Source organism: Podarcis vaucheri, assembly GCF_965113315.1.
Source record: "Podarcis vaucheri genome assembly, chromosome: 15".
Classification (NCBI taxonomy): domain Eukaryota; kingdom Metazoa; phylum Chordata; class Lepidosauria; order Squamata; family Lacertidae; genus Podarcis; species Podarcis vaucheri.
In genome coordinates, this window is record NC_138753.1 from 22,011,977 (window position 1) to 22,036,959 (window position 24,983).

Genomic DNA, 24,983 nt, shown 5'->3' on the forward strand with positions numbered 1-24,983 from the left:
AGGACACCCCAATTTTCATTGGAGAAATGTTGGAGAGTATGCTAATGCTGTTCATTTCTGATCTATTCAGATAACTAAGGACTTCCTTTATCCTAGATTTCCTGAGATCCTCATTCACATTAAGGCAGGTTCTTTGCTCGTGGAGGATGAGGTAATATTTACATGACTGGTAGAAAAGAGAGAAGGTTTCATTGGCTCTGCTGCTGTTTACCAGGCCCATTGTTAGGGCAACATGTCACCCATGGAGACGGAAACAAACCCAAGCAGCACTCAGCAATAAAGACACATGCGTGCTGTATCAGGCTGCTTGGAAAATAGCTACAATATCACTTTCATTTGCAATGCTGGTGCGGAATTTAGGAACCAAGGTGGCAATCTGCACCTGACCATCCAACATTTTCCTGGCTCCCTGAGCTACGTCAGTCCATCCCGGTTTTGCATTAGGGCTACTGATAGCATCCTGCCATTGTCACATCATCCGGAAAGGTCAGTGATTGCTTGGGTCAGCAGGCATTTGTGGGTTGTCCTGCTACATTCTAATGCATAGTTTTTAAATGAAATTTAAAATGGTAGCAACCAGTTCCAAGTTCTTGTGTCAAAAGAAAACTAGGATATATATATATATATATTCAAAAAGAAAAATAACCATGCAGAATGTTTTTTCAAGCCTAATTGCGAAGGGATGTGTATTGAGCATGGATGCATGTAGATTAGCCATTTCCTTTGCTGGTACACGGCCCCCAGAGGGTTCTCCAAGAGGGAATGTGGCCCTTGGAATGAAAAAGGTAGAGGAAGGAAGGGAATTCTAGGGAATTCAATGTGAAGAACAGCATGTTTTCCCCCCTCCATGCTCTCAATTCCTGGGCATTTGCTGAGAAGTCAGATACTTCAACAGCATAAACAAGCTCAATCTTTTATATACTGACCTCATGGCACATTTCTTCCTTTCCCTTCTTTTCCCCTTCAGGTTTTCAGCAGAAATGTTTGTAACTGTGCTTCATGGTGGTAAGTGACCTTCCGGCCTTGAACCTTTGTTGTCTTGCAACAGGTGTGGGGAACCTTTGCCCTCCAGGGTTTGCAGAACTACACATCCCATCAGCCCCACCAAGTACGGCCAATGGCCAGGTATGAGGGGAGCCAGCATCTTGAAATAGACTGGGAATCAGTGCAATTGTCTAAACACAGGGGGGAAACACATTTCTGGCACCCGGACCCAGTTAGCAACCCCACAAGCTGTATTTTCAGCTAAACTACAGTTTCCTTGCAATCTTCAAGGACACATTATATTAGTCGAACCTGGAGGTTACAAGCATGTGAATGACAGCTGTTTCCCTTGGTTTTATCCTTGCATTAATTAATTATCGTTAGCTACTTTGGGAGATGTTTTACTGAAAGGTGGCATATAAATGGTTGAATTTTTTTTCAAAAAATGAAATCAATTTGTTTTTACTTTGTAGAAAACAGGGCAGACATTTTTAACATTCACTGTGAAGTCCAGCGTCTCCTAGATGGCATCAAACGCCGCTGCGGCTGTGAGGACGAAGGTACAGTAGCTAAAAATCTTGTGCACTTTGTATGTTGGGGGGTGGGAGTGTGTATCCATGCATTTAGATGTTTCAGTGGGTTACACTCACTGATAGTAAGCACCTTGATCCAGCAGAGACTTTGTCAAATCCTGGAGTGTGGAGGCTAATTGAGACAGCATTCAGTGCTCTGACACAGACATCCAGCCTCCTTGTGAGCATGTTTGCCTTTCTTTTAAAGACTCCAAGGTATGTAGAAGCACATTCCTCAGAGAAGGCCTGACACAAATTGAACACGTGCAGAAAGCTCAAAATTTACGTTTGAAAAAACCAGGGATAGCGTGTGAATGAATAACACTTGCCAGCTCTTGAATCATGTGTTTCAGATGACATAGAGTTAGCAGACGAGAGCGGCCAGGTGAAGAATTTACTCCAGAACAAGCAGCGCTCCGCAACTGAGCTTCTGGGGGAACGTGAGGCCTACGTGCTCCTGGGTGTTACAAGTAGGTCCCTTGCACCAAATCTCTAGACTCCCATGTGGACAGGTATGTCAGTAGAACTGCACAATGTGCACCTAAAACCAAGAAAGTCTGAATCCAGTTCTCATGATAATTTATGCACACTGGAATCGGTACTATCTGTGCATGTAAAGGTAAAAGGTAAAGGACCCCTGGACAGTTAAGTGCTGTCAAAGGCAACTATTGGATTGTGGCACTCATCTCGCTTTCAGGCCGAGGGAGCCAGCGTTTGTCCACAGACAGCTTTCTGGGTCATGTGGCCAGCAGGACTAAACCACTTCTGGCACAACGGAACACCATGACAGAAACCAGAGCGCACGGAAACGCCGTTTACCTTCCTGCCACAGCGGTACCTATTTATCTACTTGCACTGCTGTGCTTTTGAACTGCTAGGTTGGCAGGAGCTGGGACAGAGCAACAGGAGCTCACCCTGCTGCAGGGATTCAAACCACCAACCTTCCCAAGCCCAAGAGGCTCAGTGGTTTAGACCACAGGTTTAGACCTTTACCTGTGCATGTATGGATATGTGCACAAATGCACAGTTTTGCCTGTAAGGTCTTCTACTGTGGGCCCTGAAACACTTTGCAAGAAGGTGAGCAGTTCCTTGATAGTCTTATTGCTTACAATTCTGCATTTGGGTCCACAAAGTGTACTACTTCTAGTGTTCTTTGCACTCAGAGGCAAGGATAGGTGGATCTGTCTATTTCACCTCTGTGTCAATTTTGCATGCTTTCATTCCACCCCACCCCATTTTCCTATATATCTGTGATTTTATAAAGAAAAAACTGCCTGAAAAACCATATTTAACAATGGACAGTATTTTATTAGAAAACATGTATTTCAGCATGTATGGTATCTCAATGCCCATGTTTCTAAACTGATTTTATTTACATTTTAAAGCTCCTTTTGGTTAAAAAAAAATTAACCAAGAACAGTCTTGCAAAATTTGGAAAAACCTAGTGTTCTGATCTACACTTTAGTCCAAGAAAATCAAATCAGTTCATGTCGGAATTTCTGGAAATCAGTTTTTTCAGCCAGCCCTACTTGTGAGTGAGAACCCACTGAAAATGAGTTTTGCTTCTAATAGAACGTGCTTAGTTAGAACTACAATGCTGGCCACAGCTGTGATTGGCAGCTGTGCTGCTGTGACTCATGCAGAAGTCTTTGACAGCTAGCTCAACTCTTGTACTTTATTCTGAGCGCTAAACAGGACATCCCATCCCTACCCCTAACCACACGCTATAATTGTTCCTTTCCTTTGCCCTTTCCAGGAGGTGAAAGGCCTTCCAAGAGAGTATTTACACCTCTGTTGAAAGATGAGTCAGTCATTAATGCTAAGTTCCTAGGTAGGTGGGTGAACTTGCCTCTATTTATCTATGCAATTTGAAAAGCATCTTCAAATGTCAGTTTGTTGTTGTTTAGTCGTTTAGTCGTGTCTGACTCTTCGTGACCCCATGGACCAGAGCACGCCAGGCACTCCTGTCTTCCACTGCCTCCCGCAGTTTGGTCAAACTCATGCTGGTAGCTTCGAGAACACTGCCCAACCATCTCGTCCTCTGTCGTCCCCTTCTCCTTGTGCTCTCCATCACTGCTGCGTGGAAACTTCTGGTGGCATCACAGAGGGTAGTCTGTAGCATCATGAGGACCTTCAGCCACTGTCCCATTGGGCACAAGACTGCTCCCTTAGTTAGATAATTGCTGGTCCTCTATCTCGCTTTTTCATTGCACCATTGAATTGTTTTGGTGAATTATATATTTCTTTTACCTGAAGCTAAGCTAGAGAGCTGGCAAGAGCGCAAAGTCCCCTCTCCGAGAGTAAAATCCAGAAAGACCCACAAAAAAGCAACCTTGGATATCCCAGCTGCTGAAGGTGAGCTCATAATTATTAAAGAGAACTTCCAGTTTATTACTTTTTGTGAGTCTTGATGGCTAACATAGAATTATAAAATTGTAGAGTTGGAATGGACTCTTGAGGAGCCCCTAGTCCAACCCACTGAAATTCAGGAAAGATGGCATGTGTTAGATATGGAGAAGTGGAATTACATTTTTAGCTAAGTGAGATTAACAAGCACCTTCAGAATCCATAATCAACTTGGTTTACTTATTGGAACCCAGCTATAGCATATGAATTTCAAAACTAGCAACTCCTTCCCTGAAGACTGCCAGTCTTTTCATTGTCCAAAGGCAGTCAGGGAACAATAGCCAGGCACTGCAAGTTGCCTCAGGTGGACTGCTGGGTTGAGATATAAGCTTAAAACATATTCAGTGAATAATGGGTTGCTTTCCCCCTAACATGGTCACAACCAGATTTAAAAGGGTTATATATACGTATCACCTCAATATCATCATTTAATGCTAGTTGAAGATTGAAGGTTGTTGTTGTTTACCATCAAGCGGTGTATAAATTTTATGAATTAAATAAATAAATAAATATTTAATGACCATTCTCTGAATGTATGGTTTGTTTTACATACAGAGACAAAACTTAACAAAAATCTCGCATATTTGCATGAAGTATTTGCTTTATTTATTTATTTTTGATTTTATTAATATTTTTATTAAGTACAAATTAGAAAACATACATATTCACAACAAAAGAAAATACAAAAGAAAAAGAAAATACATCTAACCAAGGGGGGAAAAATAGAGAATATTTTGTCTCTTTTCATATTTACAGTTATTTATACCTCTATAAAATACTATTCACAATAAAGCAGTGAAATGAAAGATATCAGAAAAAAGAAAAGAAAGAAAAAAGAAAGAATAAAGAAGTAAAAGAAAAAGATCATAAGTGGGGAAAAAATTAAAAGTAGATAAGTACTCACAATACATAGCCGTTTCCCATCTATATTTATATTCAATTGTATAATTTCATCTTGTCCTTATCTACCTTAAATAATTTGTTTTGGGGTTTTTTTAAAAAAAGAAAGACTTCCACTGTTTACCTCACACGTTTTTAATAATCCATTCGTCAGAACCTCTGTTCTTCATATTTTCCCTTTGGATTTCCTTAATGTCTCATATTACGCACAAGATTATTCTAAACACAACCAGATTTTTGTAGTTGAGCCCTGGTTTTGTAAATAATCATTTAAGAACTCCCATTGCTTCATAACCATAGTTTTGGATTTTCTCCTTATTATATCCGTCAGTTTTGCTAATTCCAGATACTCACAAAGTTTCCCCAAGCATTCTCTTTTTGTTGGGATGCTGTCTTCTTTCCAATAGCTAGCAATCAAAATTCTTGCCGCTGTTGTCGCGTATAGAAATAAGTTAGTTTTATCTTTTGGGATATCTTTATCTAGAATTCCTAATAGATATGCCTCTGCCTTTTTTGTATGTTATGTCCTTATCAAGTTTTTTATTTTGTCAAAAGGTTTATTTATGTCCCAAAAGGTTTCAATCTTTGGGCAAGTCCACCATCTTGCTTTTACCATCTTGTCCACAGACGCATTGGTGCTTACATGATTATTGTCCCTTTTCACTGTAGGCTTAAGGAATCATTCGCCTCACAGCAGCAGAACAAGAACACCCGTTGCTTCTCCAAAACAAAGCAGAAAATTATGATCTCTTGTTGGATCTGAAATTGGAATTTCTTCCAGTTTGTGGAAATGTACCTGTTTATGTATGTTCCTGAGTGTCCCCTGCTCTGAGCTTGAGTCCGCATAACAAGGCAGGCCAGGATTCTGAAGCCTGCATTGTGATTCGCTGCCTAGGCACAAAACAGCCAATCAGGTGTGAGGTGGGTGTCGCCAGGGGCTGGCTGAAGTGTATATAAATCAGATCCTGTTCCCTGTTTCCCTCAATCTGTTCCTGATGTCTCACTAAAGCCTTTAAGCTGAATCACTGCCTCTCGCTTGAACCAAGGCTAGATCTAGACACATCAAAGAAGCATTTCAGTTAAACACGTACATTTAAACAGGGAAATCGGGTAGGTAAAAACGGGACTCCACAGCACCATCTGGTGGCACAGTGTTATATTGCAAATACAACACATATAAATTGCTTTTTCTTTACCAATCTAGCTGAGTCCCCACATATACCCTTTTCTGTTTCTTTGTGCAAATGTGAATTTTTAGGCACCTTACCTGACAGTAAGGTGCCCTGAATCCTGTAGGACTTACTTCTGAGTAAACAGGGATATAACATTGTACTGTAGATGTGCTGGATTGGACAGTGTTGGGGAACTTGTGATCCTCCAGATGTTACTTTTTGTCTCAATATATACAATTTTCACTAAGGTTAGTTCAACGAAAGGCATTCTCCACTATGTTTCTCTCTCTTTGCCTCAACAGTTGTAGGAACAATTTTGTGAGTCAGCCAATGCTACAGTCATTCTGCACCAGAATTCCCCAAGGCTTATTTCTGAGAGTTGTTTCCAATCTTACTCATCAGTCCTAGAAATAGTAATAAAAAGAGATGGTGCTTTTGAGCACACTGGTGATATTTCACAGTGCAAGGGAAGCTGCTATACTAAGGATGGTGCAAGACTGTTAAGAAATGATGTGTGGAGATGTGAGAAACCAGGTCATGACCTTCTCCAAAGAACAGATTAATAAATAATATTTTTAGAAATAATACAACAAAATCCAAAACACAGTTCACCAATGAATAAATTCCTCTGTTCCATCCAGACTTTTTTTAGGTCAGTCAGATGACTTTGAAACTACAGTGGTACCTCGGGTTAAGTACTTAATTCGTTCCGGAGGTCCATATTTAATCTGAAACTGTTCTTAACCTGAAGCACCACTTTACCTAATGGGGCCTCCTGGCACTGCCACGCCGCCGGAGCACGATTTCTGTTCTCAACCTAGAATCATAGAACCATAGAGTTGGAAGAGACCACAAGGGCCATCGAGTCCAACCCCCTGCCAAGCAGGAAACCTGAAGCAAAATTCTTAACCTGAAGCACTATTTCTGGGTTAGCGGAGTATGTAACCTGAAGCGTATGTAACCTGAAGTGTATGTAACCTGAGATACCACTGTAAATAGTTATTGGCTAATGTTGACATTTAAAAAAAAAAATATTTTATTGTATTGCATTTATTTCCCACCAAGCTGGTACATGGTTTTCCCCTTCTCATTTAATTCCCTAGACAACCCATGAAGTTGGTTAGGTTGAGAAGCAATGACTGGCCCAAGGTGGCCCCAGTGAATTTCATGGCTGAGTAGGGATTTGAACCCTAGTCTTCCAGCTCCTAACTGCTACACCACTTTGGCTATATATATATGCTAGCAGCATGGGAGTTGCAGGCTACTTTTTGACCCAAAGCAGTGTTGACTGTCAAGAGACTTTTAAAAATCTAAGTGATTGGAAGAACCTTTGAATTTTAAGTTTTGAAAAGTTGCAGTTCTGAAAATCAATGTGCTTCATCTCACTCTTGGAATGCCTTAGTGTGGGGTTTTTTGGGGGGAGGGTGTGTGTAGTGATACAGTGGTTCCTCCGGTTGTGCACAGGATCCGTTCCGGAGCTCCAGCCAGATCCTGAGGAATTTTCAACCAGAGGTGCCAGTTCTGCTCATGCACGTGGCATCGTAGATCGCTTCTGCGCATGTGCGTGCCACGTAGAGCACTTCTGCACAAGCGCGTGTGGCAAAACCCGGAAAAATGCTTCCAGTTTTGCCACGTGTGTAACCTGAAGGATACGCAACCAGAGGTGTGCGTATCCAGAGGCACCACTGTGTGTGTGTGTGTGTGTGTGTGTGTGTGTGTGTGTGTCCAATCTGCTGTCTTGTGGGATATCTTCAGGAGAAGAAAAGGCTAAGAAGTAAACCCTACACAAGTCTACAGTGGAGTTCCTAAGATGGTTGGATGGTACCTTGTACGCCTCCTTCCGGTAACTCCTGCTGCCAAGCCGGTGCCAAATGTATTGCTATCCTTTCCCTTGGACCACATCAGTGAGGCTGAGAGGGTGTGTCTTGTCATCTGGGCAGTCCAGGGCCTCCATACACACTGTCCAGGCTTGTACCCCAGGGAGGTCACTTGAGTGATTCTAACATAGCAGTTTGATTTCACCCCTGGAGGCACACTCTATTGTCTCTGAAGATAGATGACACCAACATTGACTGCAAATAATATTTGACTGGCTGACTGTGGTAAGCACATGCATTGTATGCAGAAGGTCCCGGATTCAATTCCTGGCATCTCATGGTAGGACTGGGGGAAACCCCTTTCTAAAACCCTGGAGAGCAGCTGCCAGTCAGTGTAGGCAATCATGAGCTAAATGGACCAGCAATCTAACTTGGTGTATAGCAGCTTCCTATTGCAAACAGCATGACTGGAGAATGGAGGTTAGATAACTAGTAGATTATAGAGGGTTGTTCATTGAAACCCCATCTCCACAATTTATATTATATGCCCAACTCCATCTGTGTTTCAGAGCTTGATTCAGCAGTGGCAACATTGCGTGTGCAATGCTTTTGTTTGCAATCATCGGAACTGGAAGGTTTGCTTTTCTCTCTCTCTTTTTAGTGAAAGTGGAAGTCTACAGGATATCAGGTGTGACATTCTGCAATTGCATTAATATCCTTCATCCACTTAGAATACCCAGTTTTGGAAGGAAACACACACAAGCTTTTTCTTTCTGCCATACTGTACTTAGCTGAAATTCTCCCCCTGACTAATCCTAGGAGACACTGAGGTTTATATTTGTATAGCATGCTGCATTTAAACAGTTCAGTGCTGTGTTGAAGATCAAAGTTGAGAGAGAAAGAGGCCCTCTTTTAAGAGGAAACTAGAAAACGCCAGTGGATTTTCTCAAAGTTGAATGTTTACAAGGTTAATTTCCAAGAGATCAGTTTCTCTTTGGAGTTGGGAGTGATTGAACAAATGCTGTTTGGGCAATTTCTAAGTAAATGGAGTGGAAAAACAGGTGTCACTCATTCTGTGCCTTTTTGTTATCAAGATAGGCTTCAGATCAGGACATTCCTCGGCTGCTGTAATCAAGCGGTGTGCTTGTTGAAGTAGAAGAGAAAGTTTACAATAAATCATAGAATCAGTCCGGCTTTTTTCAGCTGGAATTCGCCGGAACTCAGTTCTGGCACCTCTCAGGCGAGTTCTATTGCTATTCTAAGAGAACCAGGGAGGCATTCATTGTGAGTTCCCGCACCTCTTTTTCTAGAAAAATATCACTGAATCAGAATTGTAAAGTTGGAAGGGACCCCAAGATCATCTGGTCCAAACTCCTGCAATGCAGGAATCACACCTAACAAATCCTCTGGTCTATCAAGACCTGCCAGAGAAAACTCTTTGTTCTTTTGCCAATGTTTTAAGAGTCGGTGAATATGGAGTGGAGTTGCATTAATAAGAGAAGCTGCAGATCCCTCTCTCTTATTGTTATAAATTCTTCATGGTAGCCTAACTTTCCCCATTTTGTATGACAGCAGAGAAAGGAGAGGCCTGTAAGTTGATTGTTATTTATTTCTAAATAAATGTATAGGCTGCCTTTTGGGGGTATAGCTCACTCCAAGTGGCTCACAATACAATTACAGAACATAAATGAGCAAGGAGTGGTCATGGAAGTTATTTCTGATAGACATGGGCCTTAAGGGGCTATGCTGATGAATAATAATAATAATAATAATAATAATAATAATAATTTATTTATTTATTTATATCCCGCCCTTCCCAGCTGAAGCCAGGCTCAGAGTGGCTAACAACAATAAAAGTAACACAGCATTCTAAAATCAATTCATTTTAAAATCAATTCAAAATCAAATTAATGGCAAACATTGGGCTAGAGTTCTGTGAGGATTACCAAAGGAGGGGGTCAGACTGTGCCTTGGCCAAAGGCCTAGTGGAACAGCTCTGTCTTGCAGGCCCTGTGGAAAGATGTACCGTATATACAGTCACTGTCACAAAGGAACAATGGATGTATTGCTTAGATTGGGGTTGCATGAAACAATACTCTCTGACTTCCTTGGAACATTTTGTTCACCTGCACCCTCAAAAATAAATGCCACTTGACACCTCAGCATCTTCACACACAAATGCTATTGCAATTAGGCTGCTGGAAAGTTCAGTTGGGGATGCTTTAAACTCTGTAAATGTGCACTGCGGTTTTCAATACTGCTTTGATTTAGCTTCGGTGGAAACAAGTCTGTATCTTGTTCTGATCTGAGCAGATGGAGCAGGCGCATGCAGACTTGATGAAGATAAGGCATTTTTTCCATGTGAAAGGTCTAGTATCCTCAGGTAAAGTAGTGAACTGCGCTCTCCCTTTGTTCCTTCACAAGAATGTGGTGTTTCTGTTTATAAGCATTTCTTGGGAACGTACCAGACCATTTAATTTCAAAGGGGCCCATAGTGGGCAACAGCACAGAGCAGGTTAGGATATTATCCAGCAAAGGAGCCAGCTGACAAATAGTAAAATAAAGCCACTTCTTTGCCAACTTTGAAGCCAGGTGACCATCACCTTGTTTGAACTTTTGCTCACTGCTGTGAATAGGAATTATTCATTCAAATGTGTCTGTGTGGTTCCTAGGTGTAAAACGATGTCCGTCTAAATCATTTCCACCATATTCACATAGATTGTCCATTGGAGCAAGACTCCCTAACCTTTCCAAGCCTGGGGTCACATCTGGAAATCTAAAAAAGAAACGTCATGTGGTCCCAGAAATAGAAGGAAATCTGCTGATTTTGCACACATACAGCAGGAAAAATACCTGCACACACCCCAAAACAAAACACACACCGAGAAAGGCACAAACCATCCACCCACTGAAAACAAGCCCCCAACCATAAATGTTTAAAAATAAAATATTGGGAGATGCTGAGAGGATTGGAATGCACCAAAATCTAAGTGTGCCACACTGGGAACCCCAGCGCCAAAGCAACTTTTGCCATGTTGGGACTCAGCTATACAGCTGCAAATATAACATTTTAACAGTGCTTTAAGTGCATTGTACATATGTGACTGGGACGCAGGTGGTGCTGTGGGTTAAACCACAGAGCCTAGGACTTGCTGATCAGAAGGTCAGTGGTTCAGATCCCCATGACGGGGTGAGCTCCTGTTACACACACTATTCTTGTGTGTAATTTGGTATTTGTGTTTTTTTTCTTGTTGTATCAATAAAAAACTTTTAAAAAAGAAGAAAAAAGAAAAAGAAAGAAAGCACGTCAAAGTGCAAGTAGATAAATAGGTACCGCTCTGGCAGGAAGGTAAACGGGGTTTCCATGCGCTGCTCTGGTTCACCAGAAGTGGCTTAGTCATGCTGGTCACATGACCCGGAAGCTTCCTCAGCCAATAAACCGAGATGAGTGCCGCAACCCCAGAGTCGGTCACGACTGGGCCTAATGGTCAGAGGTCCCTTTACCTTTACATATGTGACACTAGATGGCACTGGTAAGCTCATGGCAAATTCTATATATATATTTTTAAGAAATTTAAAAAGCATTTTCAAGGCATTTTTTATTTATGTGTAGATTCAGCCATGGTCTTGTTACCAAGGTGGAGACCTAACTGAAAAGAATCCGGAAAAGATGTGTTCCCCAGGCTGACTGCATCAACAACGCATGCCATTTGGCTCTCATTAATATAATGGGTGCGTTTTTGGTACTTTATTTCAGTACCATGAAGCCTTCCCATGTCACATAAAAACAGTGACATTTACAAGTGACAAACAGATGCCCATTAAGGCACATCTATAAGAGCCTATTGTTACAGGAGGATGCATTACTTGAAGCCAGATTCTTAGTTGCAAACTTTCCCTTCATTTGCAAATCAGAGTTTAGAGATGAATTCCCATAACATTTGGAAGGGGAAGAGAGGAGCTTGGGATGTGCCAGTTGAAACTTGCACTTTCTATTTTGGAAAAAAAAAACACCACACCAACAACTCCTACACACTGTATAAAAGCACAGGAGGGGCGGGACAGGATGGAAAGCCAAGGATTTCAAATGTGAGCAATTGAAAAAGGAAAGCAGGATGGACTGGTTGGGCCATTTCCATAACAACTTAGTACGGAATGGCATTAAAGGCATTTGACTTAGGAGTTCCAAAAATGTAACTCCTGGTAGCCTTACAGACACTGTTAGTCATGGCTCTTGCTTTTGCTTCAGACTTGCTGCAGTGCCAAGTCTCAGATTGGAATACTGCCTTCATTACAGACAGCAATAAAAGCAGAACTTGAAAGGTCTTGAATATATCCTCTTCACCACCTAATGGGGAATAAGCTTTTTGTGCAGAAAAGGGCAAGCTGTGTTCCAGCACATGATGCAGTTGCACTGATCACTATGGGTGGGGGTTAGACAGCTGGGATAGCTCAGTTGGTAGAGCATGAGACTCTCAATCTCAGAGTTGTGGGTTTGAGCCCCACACTGGGCAAAATTTTCCTGCATTGCTGGATGACTCTTGTGGTCCCTTCCAACTCTACAAATTGTGCGATTCTGTGAAGCACCAGCCTGGTGAGTAGCCATTTGTAGCCTTTTCCATGAAGAACGGGGAGGCGAGAAAGGTGGGGTATAAATGTAATAATAAATAAATCAAGAGCCAGACAGGACAAGCAGGAGCTTTTTTTGTAAAAAGTTATTTTTATTATCAAATTGTGATTGTACAGCATAAACCTCAGCAACCCCATCTCTGGTCTGCAGCAGCAGGCTCCCAGTTGGATTGCTGTAGGCGACATCGTATGAACAAAAATGCAACTTTTAAGAAACCTAGTGCAAGACAGCGCCTTATATTATTGCTGCGACAAACGGGCGGTTTCTTTCATTCTATATACAAGGGGGTTTCCTTTCCTTCGGACAGTTGCACACTTTAAACAAGAAGGGGTTAGGTGTTATAAAAATAGATAGCATTCAAGTTGGCAACCCAAGGGTAAGCTTTTACAGTACAGTTCAGATCTGCTTCGGATCTCCTACTTCTCTCTCTCAATTCTGATGAGATTCCTTCGCAATTGGTTGATATTGCACAGGCAAGCACCTTCAAGCAGCCGCTGCCAGAAGAGATAACCAAGTTGCCTTCTCCAGGGTGGAGAAACGAGTGACAGAGACACTTTCAGTAATACATGTTTTTGTCCCACCAGCCTGTAACGGAAGGACAGAAAAAAAACACACGTGTGAATTTTCCCTTTAGCTTTCTGTACACACACAATTCTCATGCCTCTCTGTTCTTCACCCAAACAAGCAAAAAGGCCTTATCAGAATCTGACACATTCCAGACAAACACAGACGCTCAAGGAGAGCGGCATGTTCTGGGAAGGGTGTGTGTGTGGAGAACACCAAGGGCCAGACAGAGAGGTTCAGAGGGCCACATTTGCCTCCTCCCACCGACCTGGGGTTCTCCACCCCGGTACAATGCTGGAAGAGAAAGATCATGGGCAATCCAATGCATGAGAGCTTTCCCCCTTTCTCCCACTCCTCCTCCTATGGGGGCACAGAATGAAGGCATCCAGAGCATGCAGTGCCTTGCCTGGCCCAGTCTCCCAAATGTATTGAAGGGCAACTAGAAAAGTATGGTATGAATGTCCTTGAAAATGGTACAGTTTCCTAGATTTCCATCAGTCCACCAACCAATGTCCTCTTTCTTGCTCTTCTATGAATTCTTTCCAAACCTGTACATTGCTGGTTAAAATGTAAAAGGAGGTCATGCAGTAATTCATGAATCTAACTTGTGATTCATGTACCACAAAGTGGAATTCCTGACCAGAGGGGACCTCCGGTGCCTTTCATAGATTTTTTTTTAAAAATTTATATTTTTATTTTGACAAATGCAATGCTACCTGTATAAATTCTAAAGTGCTACGTTACTTACTTCCAGGATACCGTCTGATGAACAGCTTGCGGAATTCATCATAGACCCAGATCAAGATGGCAAAAGGAACAGCAACAAACCAATACTGAAACCTAGAAAGCAAAGTATTAGGCATCAGATATTGCTTTTAAAATACAGCCAGTTCGTTTATTGAAACATCTCTGCCACAGCAATTGACATTATGGTGTGGCTCTAGGATTTTGGACCCTTTTTGCGGTCATGATGTCCCTGGCATTGCGGTCAGTGCTCATGGCACCATGGTCATAAGATTAAAACTTTCACCATGACCAAAAACCATGCATAGGTCTTTCAAGGAGCCCAAGACTAGGGAGTGACTCAACACTTATTTAGGACTTTATTCATCTGACTTAGGCTTCCATCATATGGTCTCTGGAAGGGCATAACAGGGGCTGAAGGAGACATCAGTTCACAAGGGCTATCACAGATCTCTTTCTGAGTTTAGAGTGAGAGCTCTGGTCTCGGAGACATCCAGGATTGGGTCCTTCCTTCCCACCACCATGTCAACTTCCATAACTCTCACCCCTATTGATGATGTCAGAACTCATGACTAGTGCCAAACCAGGGCATGCTGGGGCAGTTAAGCCTTCCAGGCTCCTTAATTTACCTCTAGTCCAAGGAGCAGTTAATCCACTTCAGGAGCTGGTACCCATTTATTTCCTTCCCCAAATAGGTGTGTGTTTTTAGGGGCTTGCAAAAGAGGAGTGCAACAGTGTTCCTCTGCTCTCACTGCCACCCTGCCAGTGAGAGCCTAGCTGGGCAGTGGACAGAGCAAATATATTATTAGAACAAGAACACAGTAAGGTTGGTGTTCTTGTCCTAATAATACAGCCCCAAGATATCTCTCTCTCTCTCTCTCTCTCTCTCTCACACACACACACACACACACACACACACACCCCTTGCTGGATCGAAAATGAACTCACCGGAGGGGTGCAAAGTTTAAGGCATAAACACTTCCAAGACCGTAGCAGAGAATTGCAGCGATTCCTATTTGGGAGAATATGCCAACCCAGATTACTTTGTTCCTATGAAGGGAAAAAATACATTCAGTGATTAAATGTTTTAGATGCTATGAACATGAACTGTCATTATTCATGACAATAGATTTTAACTTTCTGTCCTCACCTATGTCTATAATAGTACAGACTATCTTAATGCATAACTGCCATGTCAGATGTGGAGTGTGTGTCCTAGAAATGGGTGTACAAACCCAGGCCTTTGATGTGTGAAATTGAGTTGCCTGGTTTATCTTCTCTGATCACCCAGGTTTACAACCTTGCTACTGGATCTATTTTTCCATTGTGATATTTACACTTTAGCAACGACCAAAATCATTTTCTCTCCAACTTCTTCAGTTTAGGAAGCCAAATTGTTCGCCTTATTAGGGTCAGCTCAAACGTTTGTCTCTTCTGACTTTATCACTGTTGAGGTCACTGAACAGGTATTGTGTACCCATAATGGGTTTCATCGTGAGTTGCCTTCAGTTCTTATTGGCTTTGTAGCAATTTGTGTAGCAAACATGTTCTTGGAAGAAGAAAAATAAAAGCTTCCCCCGACCCTAATTCTGCTGTTACGTTTTCTCAGTGTCAGACAAAATGAGCCAAAATGAGAGCATGTGTGTCTAAATAAATCAATTAAGACTTTAAAATAATTTATGTAGTGAAACCATTAGAGGTTGTTGGTCACAAAAAAACATAAGGGGATGTATGTAGATGCATCTTATTCTCTCATTTACTTATCTATCCTAAATTCCAACTTCCTTATTTCCAAAAGGATCAGCTGACCACTGGTACTTTTTATCTGTAGCTCAACAGAATGGCTACCGCAAGAAGAGTACAGTGGTCAGTAGTGAAGGAAAGAGGTGGAGATTTGTTCCAAAGTCATCCTATCATCTGAGACTCCAGTTATACCTGAAAAGCCCTTGCTGGAAAATGGAGTTCCTTCGCGTCTTCCTGATGATCAGATCTGCCACTTGCTCAATAGTGATACTGACAAAGAAGGCTGTGTAGCCATGGTACTCCAAAATTTGCCGTTGGTCGAATGTCTGCAGAAGAACAATAAATTTGGGGTGGGTGGGTGGGGGGAGACATCTGTGTTAAGTAAGAGATAGATAATCTGTAAGCAAGTAAGCTGAACACATCCCTCAAGCCATGCTTGATAGAAAAAGGCTTGACAGCCTTCCCTTTTTTTTCTTTGCAGTTCAGGCAGACAGCAAAACCAGGATGAGAGTCAAAAATTCTGCAGGTCTGCTAAATCTGCTTTAAAGCAGTTTTAACAAACATTATAAAGGTTTTTTTAAAAAAAAGTGAAAGAAAGAAAATAGCATGCAACACTAAGGCTATTTATGTATATACATTAGCAGGTGACTCCATTTGCCCTATTGCAACAAAGTCATGTGTTCAGAACTGTGGGCCTAATTTTACAGAACTCCCTTCCAGTTGAAGTTAAACAGCTCTGCTGAACTTCCGGTGCCTACTGAATACATTTTGTTATTCCAGCAGACATTTTAACTGAAGTCTGGTTTTGGAATTTTAACTGACTTTCACCATTTTGCATTTTGGTTTTTCTGCACCACTTAGAGATTTTTGTAGTTATGTGGTATATAAATGGTTTAAATTAAATTAGATAAAGAGTATTTGCTGTCAGCTCCATGTTCTGGAGGGCTCTTGCACAAAACAACCCCCATGGCCTCATTCCCTTAGTGAATCTATCTCATCATTGGAGCAAGATGACCAGGGGGTTCTTGTCAGGGGACTCCCTGTTGGGTAGTGTGAGTTCTTGGCGCATGCCCAACTATGGTGACCCTTGGTGTCAGTCCTGCTAAGTTCTAACTGGTGTCTTCAGTGAAGTTGTCTTACCCATTCCTGTCCATAGCTATCTTCCAAGTCATTTAGAAATGGATCTTCCCAGCTGGTTCGGATGTGGAGCAGTGTGTGAGGTAGCCAGCCCTGCTGAGCATAAACTGTGAAGTAGGTCAGAAAGGCCCCAATGGTCTGCAACAGTCCTAGAAGAAAAGACGATGTTTTGAGAGGGGGACTGGAGTTTGTAGGAGATAAAAAAGTTGACAAAACTAATGGCTGAATGCATATTACAATAGCTTTCCTGGCTCTCGATTAACAAAATTAAGGATTTGCTCCAAGATCATATCAGAGATCAGCCATAAACTGATCCAAAACCACTCCCCGTTTACCACTTTTGCAAATATGCCCATCGTACCAATCTGCAAGTAGGAGTATGTGACAAGCTCCTGGTTGACCAGCCTATCCCTTTTCTTGTGTCGTGGCTTCCTTTTCATGATATCACTTTCTGCTTTTTCATATGCCAGTGAGACAGATGGGATCTGTAGGAGAGAAAGTCCCAATCACTATCCTGTAAGATTCTAGAATTCATGTTTTTCGGTTTTGTTTTTGATTACTGAATATTGCACAAAAAAGCAATGCATGCTGCCAGGAGAATCTAACAATCAAATAAGGAACACTTTGGTTAGGATTAAGGAACACTTCTGGTAAGCCTTTCAGTTTCCTTCCCCAAAGCAAAGAGAGCAGGAAAGGCAACCCTCTTGTTTTGCAAAATGCAAATGAAGCTGCAGTACAAACTGAACCCTGTGAATGTTTTTCTCCAGATGTTAAGGACTCACAATGTCTGTGCCGAGGTCAATAAAAAGGATGGTGATGGTGCCAATGGGTAGTGGGATGCTGGCCATGATGTAAATCAGGAAAGGACAGAGCTCCGCAATGTTCTTGGTCAAGGTGTAGGCAATGGTTTTCTTCAGATTGTCAAAGATCAAGCGACCTGTAGGAGAGAAAGGGGAATAAGTCTGTCATGTTTTGGTAAATGTGTCATGCAGTGCTGCAAAATATACTAAAGGAAACGAGATATGCAGAGCTTCTTAATTTATCTGCTCCTACTATAAAATATGGATTATCAAGAACATTTCCCTGGCATCAGTTACAGCAAATGAGCAGGCTTTAAGATTAAACACTTAAATCATTGGCATTGGTAAAATAGGATCTCCATTTGAAAGGAGCCACAACAATAGTGAAGATTAGGCGGACACCAGTTCCATATATTGATAGTGGTGAAGAGCTGACAGGAACACGGGAATGCTATGAAAAGTGGTCCAGTCTTGCAACAGCTTTCCAATGATCTGAACATTTCTGGGATTGAACATTGCAGTATGAGCTGGGATAGGCTGAGAGGGTATGGGAACCAGAGGGGAACAGAGAACAAGTCTCATGTGTTGTGTAAAGACTGGTGTGAGGCTGCCTCTGTTTATGTTTGTATGCATGACCCTCTCCAGATTTGCAAAAACTGTCCCCAAGAGCATCCAAATTCTGCCGATCACCTGTGCGTTCATGTGATTCACCTCTCCCTGAACTTGACTTTTAAGGCTGTTTGTCAGAGCCACAGGCCTCATCTTACCTTCCTCCACTCCAGTAACGATAGAAGCAAAATTGTCATCCAGCAAAACCATGTCAGCTGCATTCTTCGCTGCGTCAGAGCCAGCAATGCCCATAGCAATTCCTATGTCAGCTTTCTTCAGAGCTGGGGAATCGTTGACACCATCTCCAGTCACGGCAACCACTGCGTCCTTGAGAACATAGGAACCACAGGAGGTTATAGAAACCATGCCCACAGCCCTGCCCTTGCTTGACTTCTGCTGTGTTGAACTTCCTAAATACAGTGTCGAGGTCTGTGTACAGTTACCCTGAACAATAATGTTGCTCTTTCAAAAACAACTTGACGGAAGGATCTGGGTGGGCAGCTCAGAAGGCACAGCCGTTCCAGCGACTGAACAAAAATATAAATACTAGTTGCACAAGCGTCCCTCTGACCTTGCCTTGTAAAGTTCTCTTATTCCTGCCTGTGTTGCTTCCAGGAATGAAGCCAGACGTCAATTCCTGTTCTGTCTTTTGTGAGAAATAGTGCCATTTCTTGTTGCAATTTGGTTGTGGATATTTGTACAGGGCAAAATTTCAACTGCCCAGACATCCAGAGCACAACCAATATATTCAGATAATGAAGGCTTATTTACTTGCTTACATTATGCAGTCAAGACATGATTTGCAGCATTGGGAATTTCAGATAACCAAGAATTCAGATACTACAAAATTTGTAGCATCAAGGGATTCCCTTCCCTTCAGCTCTTTTAATGCCAATCTGTTACTGTGGCATTTTGCTTCTTGCTAGCATAGATTGGATTTATGCAGAAAGCTAAATATGCTGATTGGCCAAATCCATATCTGCTCGGTGAGATTTATGCAACCAAGCGTCCTTATTAGGAAAGGTCAGAGCATCTAAGTGTAAGGGAATTTAGAGCATCGTGAGCTGAATTAAGCAGAGAGAAAACCCGGAAAACCTGATTAAGGCAAATGCTGGGGATCTTGTTCTCGGGGGACTTAGTGCATTGAGACTCGTTATAAATAATACTGTGCCTAAGAGCTTATAGGCTCTGGTAACTAAATATAGAGCATGCATACGGCACACTTCCTTTTTTCTACTGTTCATCCTTTAGAGAGCTAAATATTACTTTGGATGGGGGTGTTAATGAACAGTAAAATGGAGAAAAATTATTTGTGCCTTTTAAATATAGGACTTTGTTTGTTTCCATGCAGGATTGAAATTAGGGAGCTGTATTTTCTAATTTTTTGTTGTTATATATGTTTTCCACTGAGAAGTATTCCAGGGGAAGATCATGCGGATGCAACCTTTTGGTACCAAAAGTACATCTTCTGTTCTCGCCAGAATCACTCACCTGCCTTTGGCAGCCCTCCACGATAATTAGTTTCTGCTGGGGTGAAGTTCGGGCAAAGACTATCTCTGAGTGGTTGCGCAGGATGTCGTCCAGCTGTTCTGAAGTCATGTCTTTCAGCTCCATGCCATTAACTACAGCAGCTCTGGCATCGCTGCAAAAACCAGAGGCAATCTCAATTAAAGTTGCTACAGCCCCGAGTTCAAAAATGGCATGCATACATATCTTACTAAATCTAAACTGGTGTGTTAGGGAACAGCGAAAAGCTCATTTATTCAAGTTAGAACACAGCATAGGAAGGAAACCTCACTCCTGAAAAATGAGGTACAGTAGATGGCCACTGACTGGTCTGGGAGCATTCAAATGGGATAAGTGGATAGATTGTTCAAAGTCTGGGATGGGGAACCTTTTTCAGCCTGAGGGCCACTTTCCCTTCTAGGCAACATCTCAGGGGCCACTTGCTAGTGGTGGGTGAGGCCAGAGACAAGAGTGGGTGGAGCAGCAAATGTCAAGTTTACATTTGTATGGTAGGCTAACTTCTACATATTCACACACCCTTCTCTGCCCTCCATCCAAGCAAGAAGCATTACCAAACACATCCCAGATGGGCAAAAACACTCAATAGAGGTGCAAAGCAGGGCAGATGAGAGGCATGGTCCAGGGAGAGGGGTGGTGGCTGGGAAGGGTGTGGTGTGTGGGTCTGGTCCTGAGGACCACATAGAGAGGCTTGAATGGCTGTGTTTGACCCTTAGGTCTGAGGGTCCCCACCCCTGTTGTGAGTTATACCATCAACTGTGCATTAAAAACAGAGTAGCATGAGAACATGGGAAAAGCCTGCTGGATCAAGAATGTGACCTATCCTGTTCATCATCCTTTTCTCACAGAGGTGAACCAGATGCCTGTGGGAAACTCTCAAGCAGGACATGGGCACAAGAGCACCTCTCCCCTTCTGTGGTTTCCAGCAACTGGTATTCAGAAGCATTATTACCTCCAGCTGTGGAGCCAGGGCATGGCCATTGTGACTAGCAGCCATCAATAGCCTTTCCAATTCTCTTTTAAAGCCATTCAAGTTGGTGACCACCATGGCGATAGGAACATAGTGTGACATATTAATAAGACAGAGAGGGTCTATGCCATCCTTACCTTCTGTTCACCTGCTCCACGGGAATTTTGAGGCGCTGGGCAATGTCTTCCACCGTCTCGCTGTTGGCTGAAATGATGCCTACGCTTTTGGCAATGGCTTTGGCTGTGATTGGATGATCACCAGTGACCATGATCACCTGCGGGGGGGGGAGGCCAAATAAGCATGATTCATTGTTAGAATGAGCCGAATTAAAGATACAGCTTGTAGCATCTGCCATGGTTCTTTAACCACTCCAAAAAACTGTGTGCATTGCAGAGGGTTGGACTAGATGGCCCTTAGAGTCCCTTCCAACATGCAATTCTATGACCAGCAATGAAGAGATAGAAACATCTGAATGAAATATACCCACTGCTTGTACATAAAGATTTTGCATGGATATACTCTTTCAGAAATGTATGCATATATCTGCTAATGTGCATTGACATTGCATACATCCTTAATTTCTTTTTAACTTACTATACATTTGGGTGGGGCCTTTTTTAGCATGAACTCACCGGAACTCAGTTCTGGCACCTCTCAGGTGGGTGCCATTACCATTATAAGAGAACAAGGGAGGCGTTCATGGCAAGTTCCAGCACCTGAGTCTATTTCTAGAAAAATAGCACTGCATTTGGGGGGAACTGCCACAGACATTTTGACAATCCAGCATTTCCAACGGTGCTGGTTTTTGGAAAGCCTACCTTGATCCCTGCACTCCGACATTTCATGACAGCGTCTGGCACAGTGGATCGAGGGGGGTCAATCATTGACAAGAGCCCCACGAAGCAAAGATTGGAAGTGGGGAAGTTCATGGAGTCAGTGTCAAATGGATAGGTGTCTGGAAATTCCTCCTCTGGCAGGTACAAGTGACAGAAGCCTAGAGTTGAAAATAATAACAGCAACAACAAAATAATTAAGCAGAGGAAGCGAGAGGGGAGAAAGGACAAACCATCCTATGATAACTAAAGGATTTTATTAGGTCTAATTGACCATCAAATGATCATTATACTGTCTCTTTAAATAGATTGCCAGCTGTCAAAACAATGGGAGTTACTGATGAGAAAGCAAGTTAAAGCCATTGTGTTTCCTAACTAGCTATCTTATTTACTGTGTCATGGATAGTAGCTAACACAGCAATGCATGCAAGGAATGCATATGAAAAACCATTAATTAGAATTTATAGTAGGAAGATGTATAGGTTCTAAGCTTTCAATTCAGGAATCAATCACTAGGAGGACAAATAGCAGGTTTAGTCTCTGCCCCATGGGTAGGCAAACTAAGGCCAGGGGGCCGGATCTGGCCCAATCGCCTTCTAAATCCAGCCCATGGACGGTCTGGGAATCAGTGTATTTTTACATGACTAGAATGTGTGCTTTTATTTAAAACGCATCTCTGGGTTATTTGTGGGGCATAGGAATTCATTCATTTTTTCCCCTTCAAAATATAGTCTGGTCCCCCACAAGGTCTGAGGGACAGTGGACTAGCCCCCTGCTGAAAGTTTGCTGAATCAAACTCAAGGAAATGCACCAAGCCAACCACAGTTTATGTATCACTTCCCATGCTCATTTAGCACATTCTCATAATTAAATGTCACCAAGCAGAATGGCCAAAGAGTTGGGGTTGCTCCTCTAGTATCACTGTAGTTCCAACCCCCCAACCCCCTGAATTGTTGCACTTAACGCTTTGCCTGCTGCATTGCTCTCTGCACATGTTGTTTTGCAAGTGTTTGGCTCACCTAGGACTCTCTCTCCCATGCCTCCCAGCGCCATGTAAGCCGTCTGGAACGCCTCTTTCCTCTCTGCATCCAGGGGCTCCTCTTTTCCATTAATCATGATGGTGCTGCACTTCTCCAGAATCCTTTCAGGTGCCCCTTTCATCACCAGCAGGAAGCGTTTATCATTGGGGTCATCCGTCTCGTGGATGGAAAGCTTGAACGCAATGCAAATGCAAACATTGAAACAAGTGCCTAGATCTAATCCTGCCTTTTGAACTTAATGTTCCCAGAGGAAGAATGGCATGGGGGGGTGTACTGATGTGGTAACCGAAGGTGGCCGTCAGACATAATTCTAGACTGTGTTCACATGGCAATTTATTCTGTTTCCCTGACATTTCCCTTACTGGTAATCTCTGCTGTATATTTGAGCTTTCACACAACATAAAGCCACTTCCAGGAAAACTGTGGAATATAGCACTAGTTTCGTGCTCAACTCCATGTTATTTCCAAATCTATTTTTTTCTGGAAGCATTTAACATGGCAGTGAGTGCTCAACTTGAGCTATATTCTGCTATATTTCTTGAAATGCCTTTATGTCGCGAAAGCCCAAACTTAATGCAGAAATTAACAGTTAAGGAAACATCGGGGAAATGAAATAAACTCCCATATGAATTTAGCCCTAGTCTATGACAGCCTTCCTATGGTAAATATTCTACCAAGCTTTAAACTACAGTTGTTTAAATATGACCATCTTCACAATGTTGCATATGTTCAAGGCAGTTGTTATTTCTGCTGTGTAGAATAGCAATCACAAAAAACCCCACTTCAGAAGAACAAGAGATTTTGTGCTGATTAGCCTCTGGGATTGCCACTGGAGTTTACATCTTATTTTTGAACATACACTGAATTATGTGAAATTAATAACACACTTCTACTTGAGTATTTCAGCAATGTTTTTTTCCACCACAGACACAAATTCATCAGACTGGTCCTTCCAGTTTTCAGGTTTTATTTTGATAGCTCATGGGGCACAACATTTTCTCTTAACAGCTCTTAAGAGATCAGTCTCTTCTCAGACATACAACTTACCTGAAACTTGTTAGTAGAATTAAAGGGAATCTCAGTCACTTTCCTATTTCTTTTCCGGATGTCCATTATATTGCCCATAACAACTTCGGAGAACTTCAGCAGAGCTGTTTCTGAGGCGTCTCCAACCACGATTCTCTGGGGGGCATTTTTGAAAATTCAGTTCAGCAAAAGTGTTGCTCAGTGTCATTCAGCTAACCAATGGACATTACTTATGTCACTTTGTGTTATATAGCTTGCTCCTCTGATTGCATTCTACAGCATTGTAGCAAAGTACTATCATATTTACATAAAAAGAACAATAATTGGGCAAGATTGCTATAATCATCCTTCTCCTCAGGGACTCATGCATGCAAATAAAAGCTGAGATTCTTGAGAATCTCAGAAGAGAGTGAGTTAGTGGCTGTAATCCATGAGAGATCTATAGCTGTAATGTATTCTAAATTGTCTCTTAATATTGTTGTTATATTAGAGAAATTTCTAATCTTTTTATGGATCTTCTTGAGCAATATGACACTAAGTATTTATGTTCTTGGTTTAAAACTAATTGTTGTCAGTAAAATAAAATAACTTGATTGTTGAGTCCTCATGCTCTACCTGTAGATTAATTATCTCAACAAATGCATTGTATGAGAATTCTCATCTCAGACCTTTGACTGGAGTATGAACTGTTTTTAAAATAGAGAAAATGCTTTTGATCCAGCTGTTTACATTATTGAAATCACACATAAAGAATGAGAGCGCAGTGTGGTATGTTTGCTTGGACCAAAGGCCTGTTTATTGCTTGTAAATTAAATGCCTGAAAGTTCTTGTGCTAGCCTGTTTTCTCCCAATAGTGGTGTCACCATACCTATTTCTGTCACTTTAGAAGGAAACAGAACAGGGCAGATGCTATATGCAACTTACAATAAAACATCTGTTTCCAGATGAAACCCCTGGAAACCCATCAGACAATCCTCTTAAGAAAGCAGCTCTCATTAAAGTAGTAAATACCTTCATGATAGGTTCACTGTCCTGTCCTGGTCTGAATTCTGCCCGATTGCAAAGAGCTACAATCCTTGACAACGCCGTCCATGTGCCAGATGTTTGGTCAAAACTCTGGGCTGGAAAGAAAGTGGTAAAAATTATATAACGTTTCAGCAGACAGTTGCCCCACATTCTAAAATAGGAAGCAATCATGTTGTTACTCCTCCCATTCCAAAGCCTCTTGACTGATTATTTACTTGTTTGATTTTCACTGGTGTCAGCGGAGAAGATCTCATTGTCAAACCAAAGGTGGGCAACTGTCATCCTGTTCTGCGTAAGGGTCCCGGTCTTGTCAGAGCAGATGACAGAGGTAGAGCCCAGTGTCTCAACAGCTTCCAGGTTCTTTACCAGACAATTCTTCTTGGCCATTCTCTTCGCAGTTAAGGACAAAGCTACCTATAAATGTGGGAGAAAGCACAGCACTTTAATAGTTGAAATAAATAAAAGCAGCGAAGCATTTCATACAGC

General features: G+C 42.1%; 2 protein-coding genes across 7 annotated transcripts in view; one reads left to right on the plus strand and one right to left on the minus strand.

Moving 5' to 3' along the window:
* On the plus strand, positions 1–15,813 carry LOC309519850 (uncharacterized protein). 6 transcript variants are annotated; one of them, XR_014214021.1, is made up of 8 exons: positions 1–486; positions 968–1,005; positions 1,458–1,544; positions 1,910–2,026; positions 3,313–3,387; positions 3,813–3,911; positions 5,532–5,783; positions 15,621–15,813. XR_014214021.1 is itself a non-coding variant. In XM_082201090.1 (7 exons), the coding sequence occupies exons 1-7, from the start codon at positions 287–289 to the stop codon at positions 5,606–5,608; spliced, it is 693 nt and encodes a 230-aa protein (XP_082057216.1). In that variant the 5' UTR covers positions 1–286; the 3' UTR covers positions 5,609–5,847. The 6 variants fall into 6 exon arrangements, 4 of the variants coding, with proteins under 4 accessions (XP_082057216.1, XP_082057217.1, XP_082057218.1 ...); XR_014214022.1 differs by lacking the exon at positions 15,621–15,813 and adding an exon at positions 8,950–9,620; XM_082201090.1 differs by lacking the exon at positions 15,621–15,813 and having other exon boundaries at positions 5,532–5,847.
* ATP12A (ATPase H+/K+ transporting non-gastric alpha2 subunit) overlaps positions 12,552–24,983 on the minus strand; it is a 25,141-nt gene continuing 12,709 nt past the window's right edge. Inside the window, exons 9-23 of the mRNA XM_082200939.1 lie at positions 24,713–24,911; positions 24,483–24,592; positions 23,493–23,627; positions 22,425–22,617; positions 21,391–21,566; positions 20,710–20,846; positions 19,570–19,720; positions 18,237–18,405; positions 17,452–17,606; positions 17,031–17,154; positions 16,673–16,818; positions 15,725–15,858; positions 14,738–14,839; positions 13,794–13,885; positions 12,552–13,066 (exon numbers count right to left, since the gene is read on the minus strand). Coding sequence (XP_082057065.1) covers positions 13,038–13,066; positions 13,794–13,885; positions 14,738–14,839; positions 15,725–15,858; positions 16,673–16,818; positions 17,031–17,154; positions 17,452–17,606; positions 18,237–18,405; positions 19,570–19,720; positions 20,710–20,846; positions 21,391–21,566; positions 22,425–22,617; positions 23,493–23,627; positions 24,483–24,592; positions 24,713–24,911 — 2,052 coding nt within the window. The 3' untranslated portion in view covers positions 12,552–13,037. The remainder of the gene's footprint in view (positions 13,067–13,793; positions 13,886–14,737; positions 14,840–15,724; positions 15,859–16,672; positions 16,819–17,030; positions 17,155–17,451; positions 17,607–18,236; positions 18,406–19,569; positions 19,721–20,709; positions 20,847–21,390; positions 21,567–22,424; positions 22,618–23,492; positions 23,628–24,482; positions 24,593–24,712; positions 24,912–24,983) is intronic.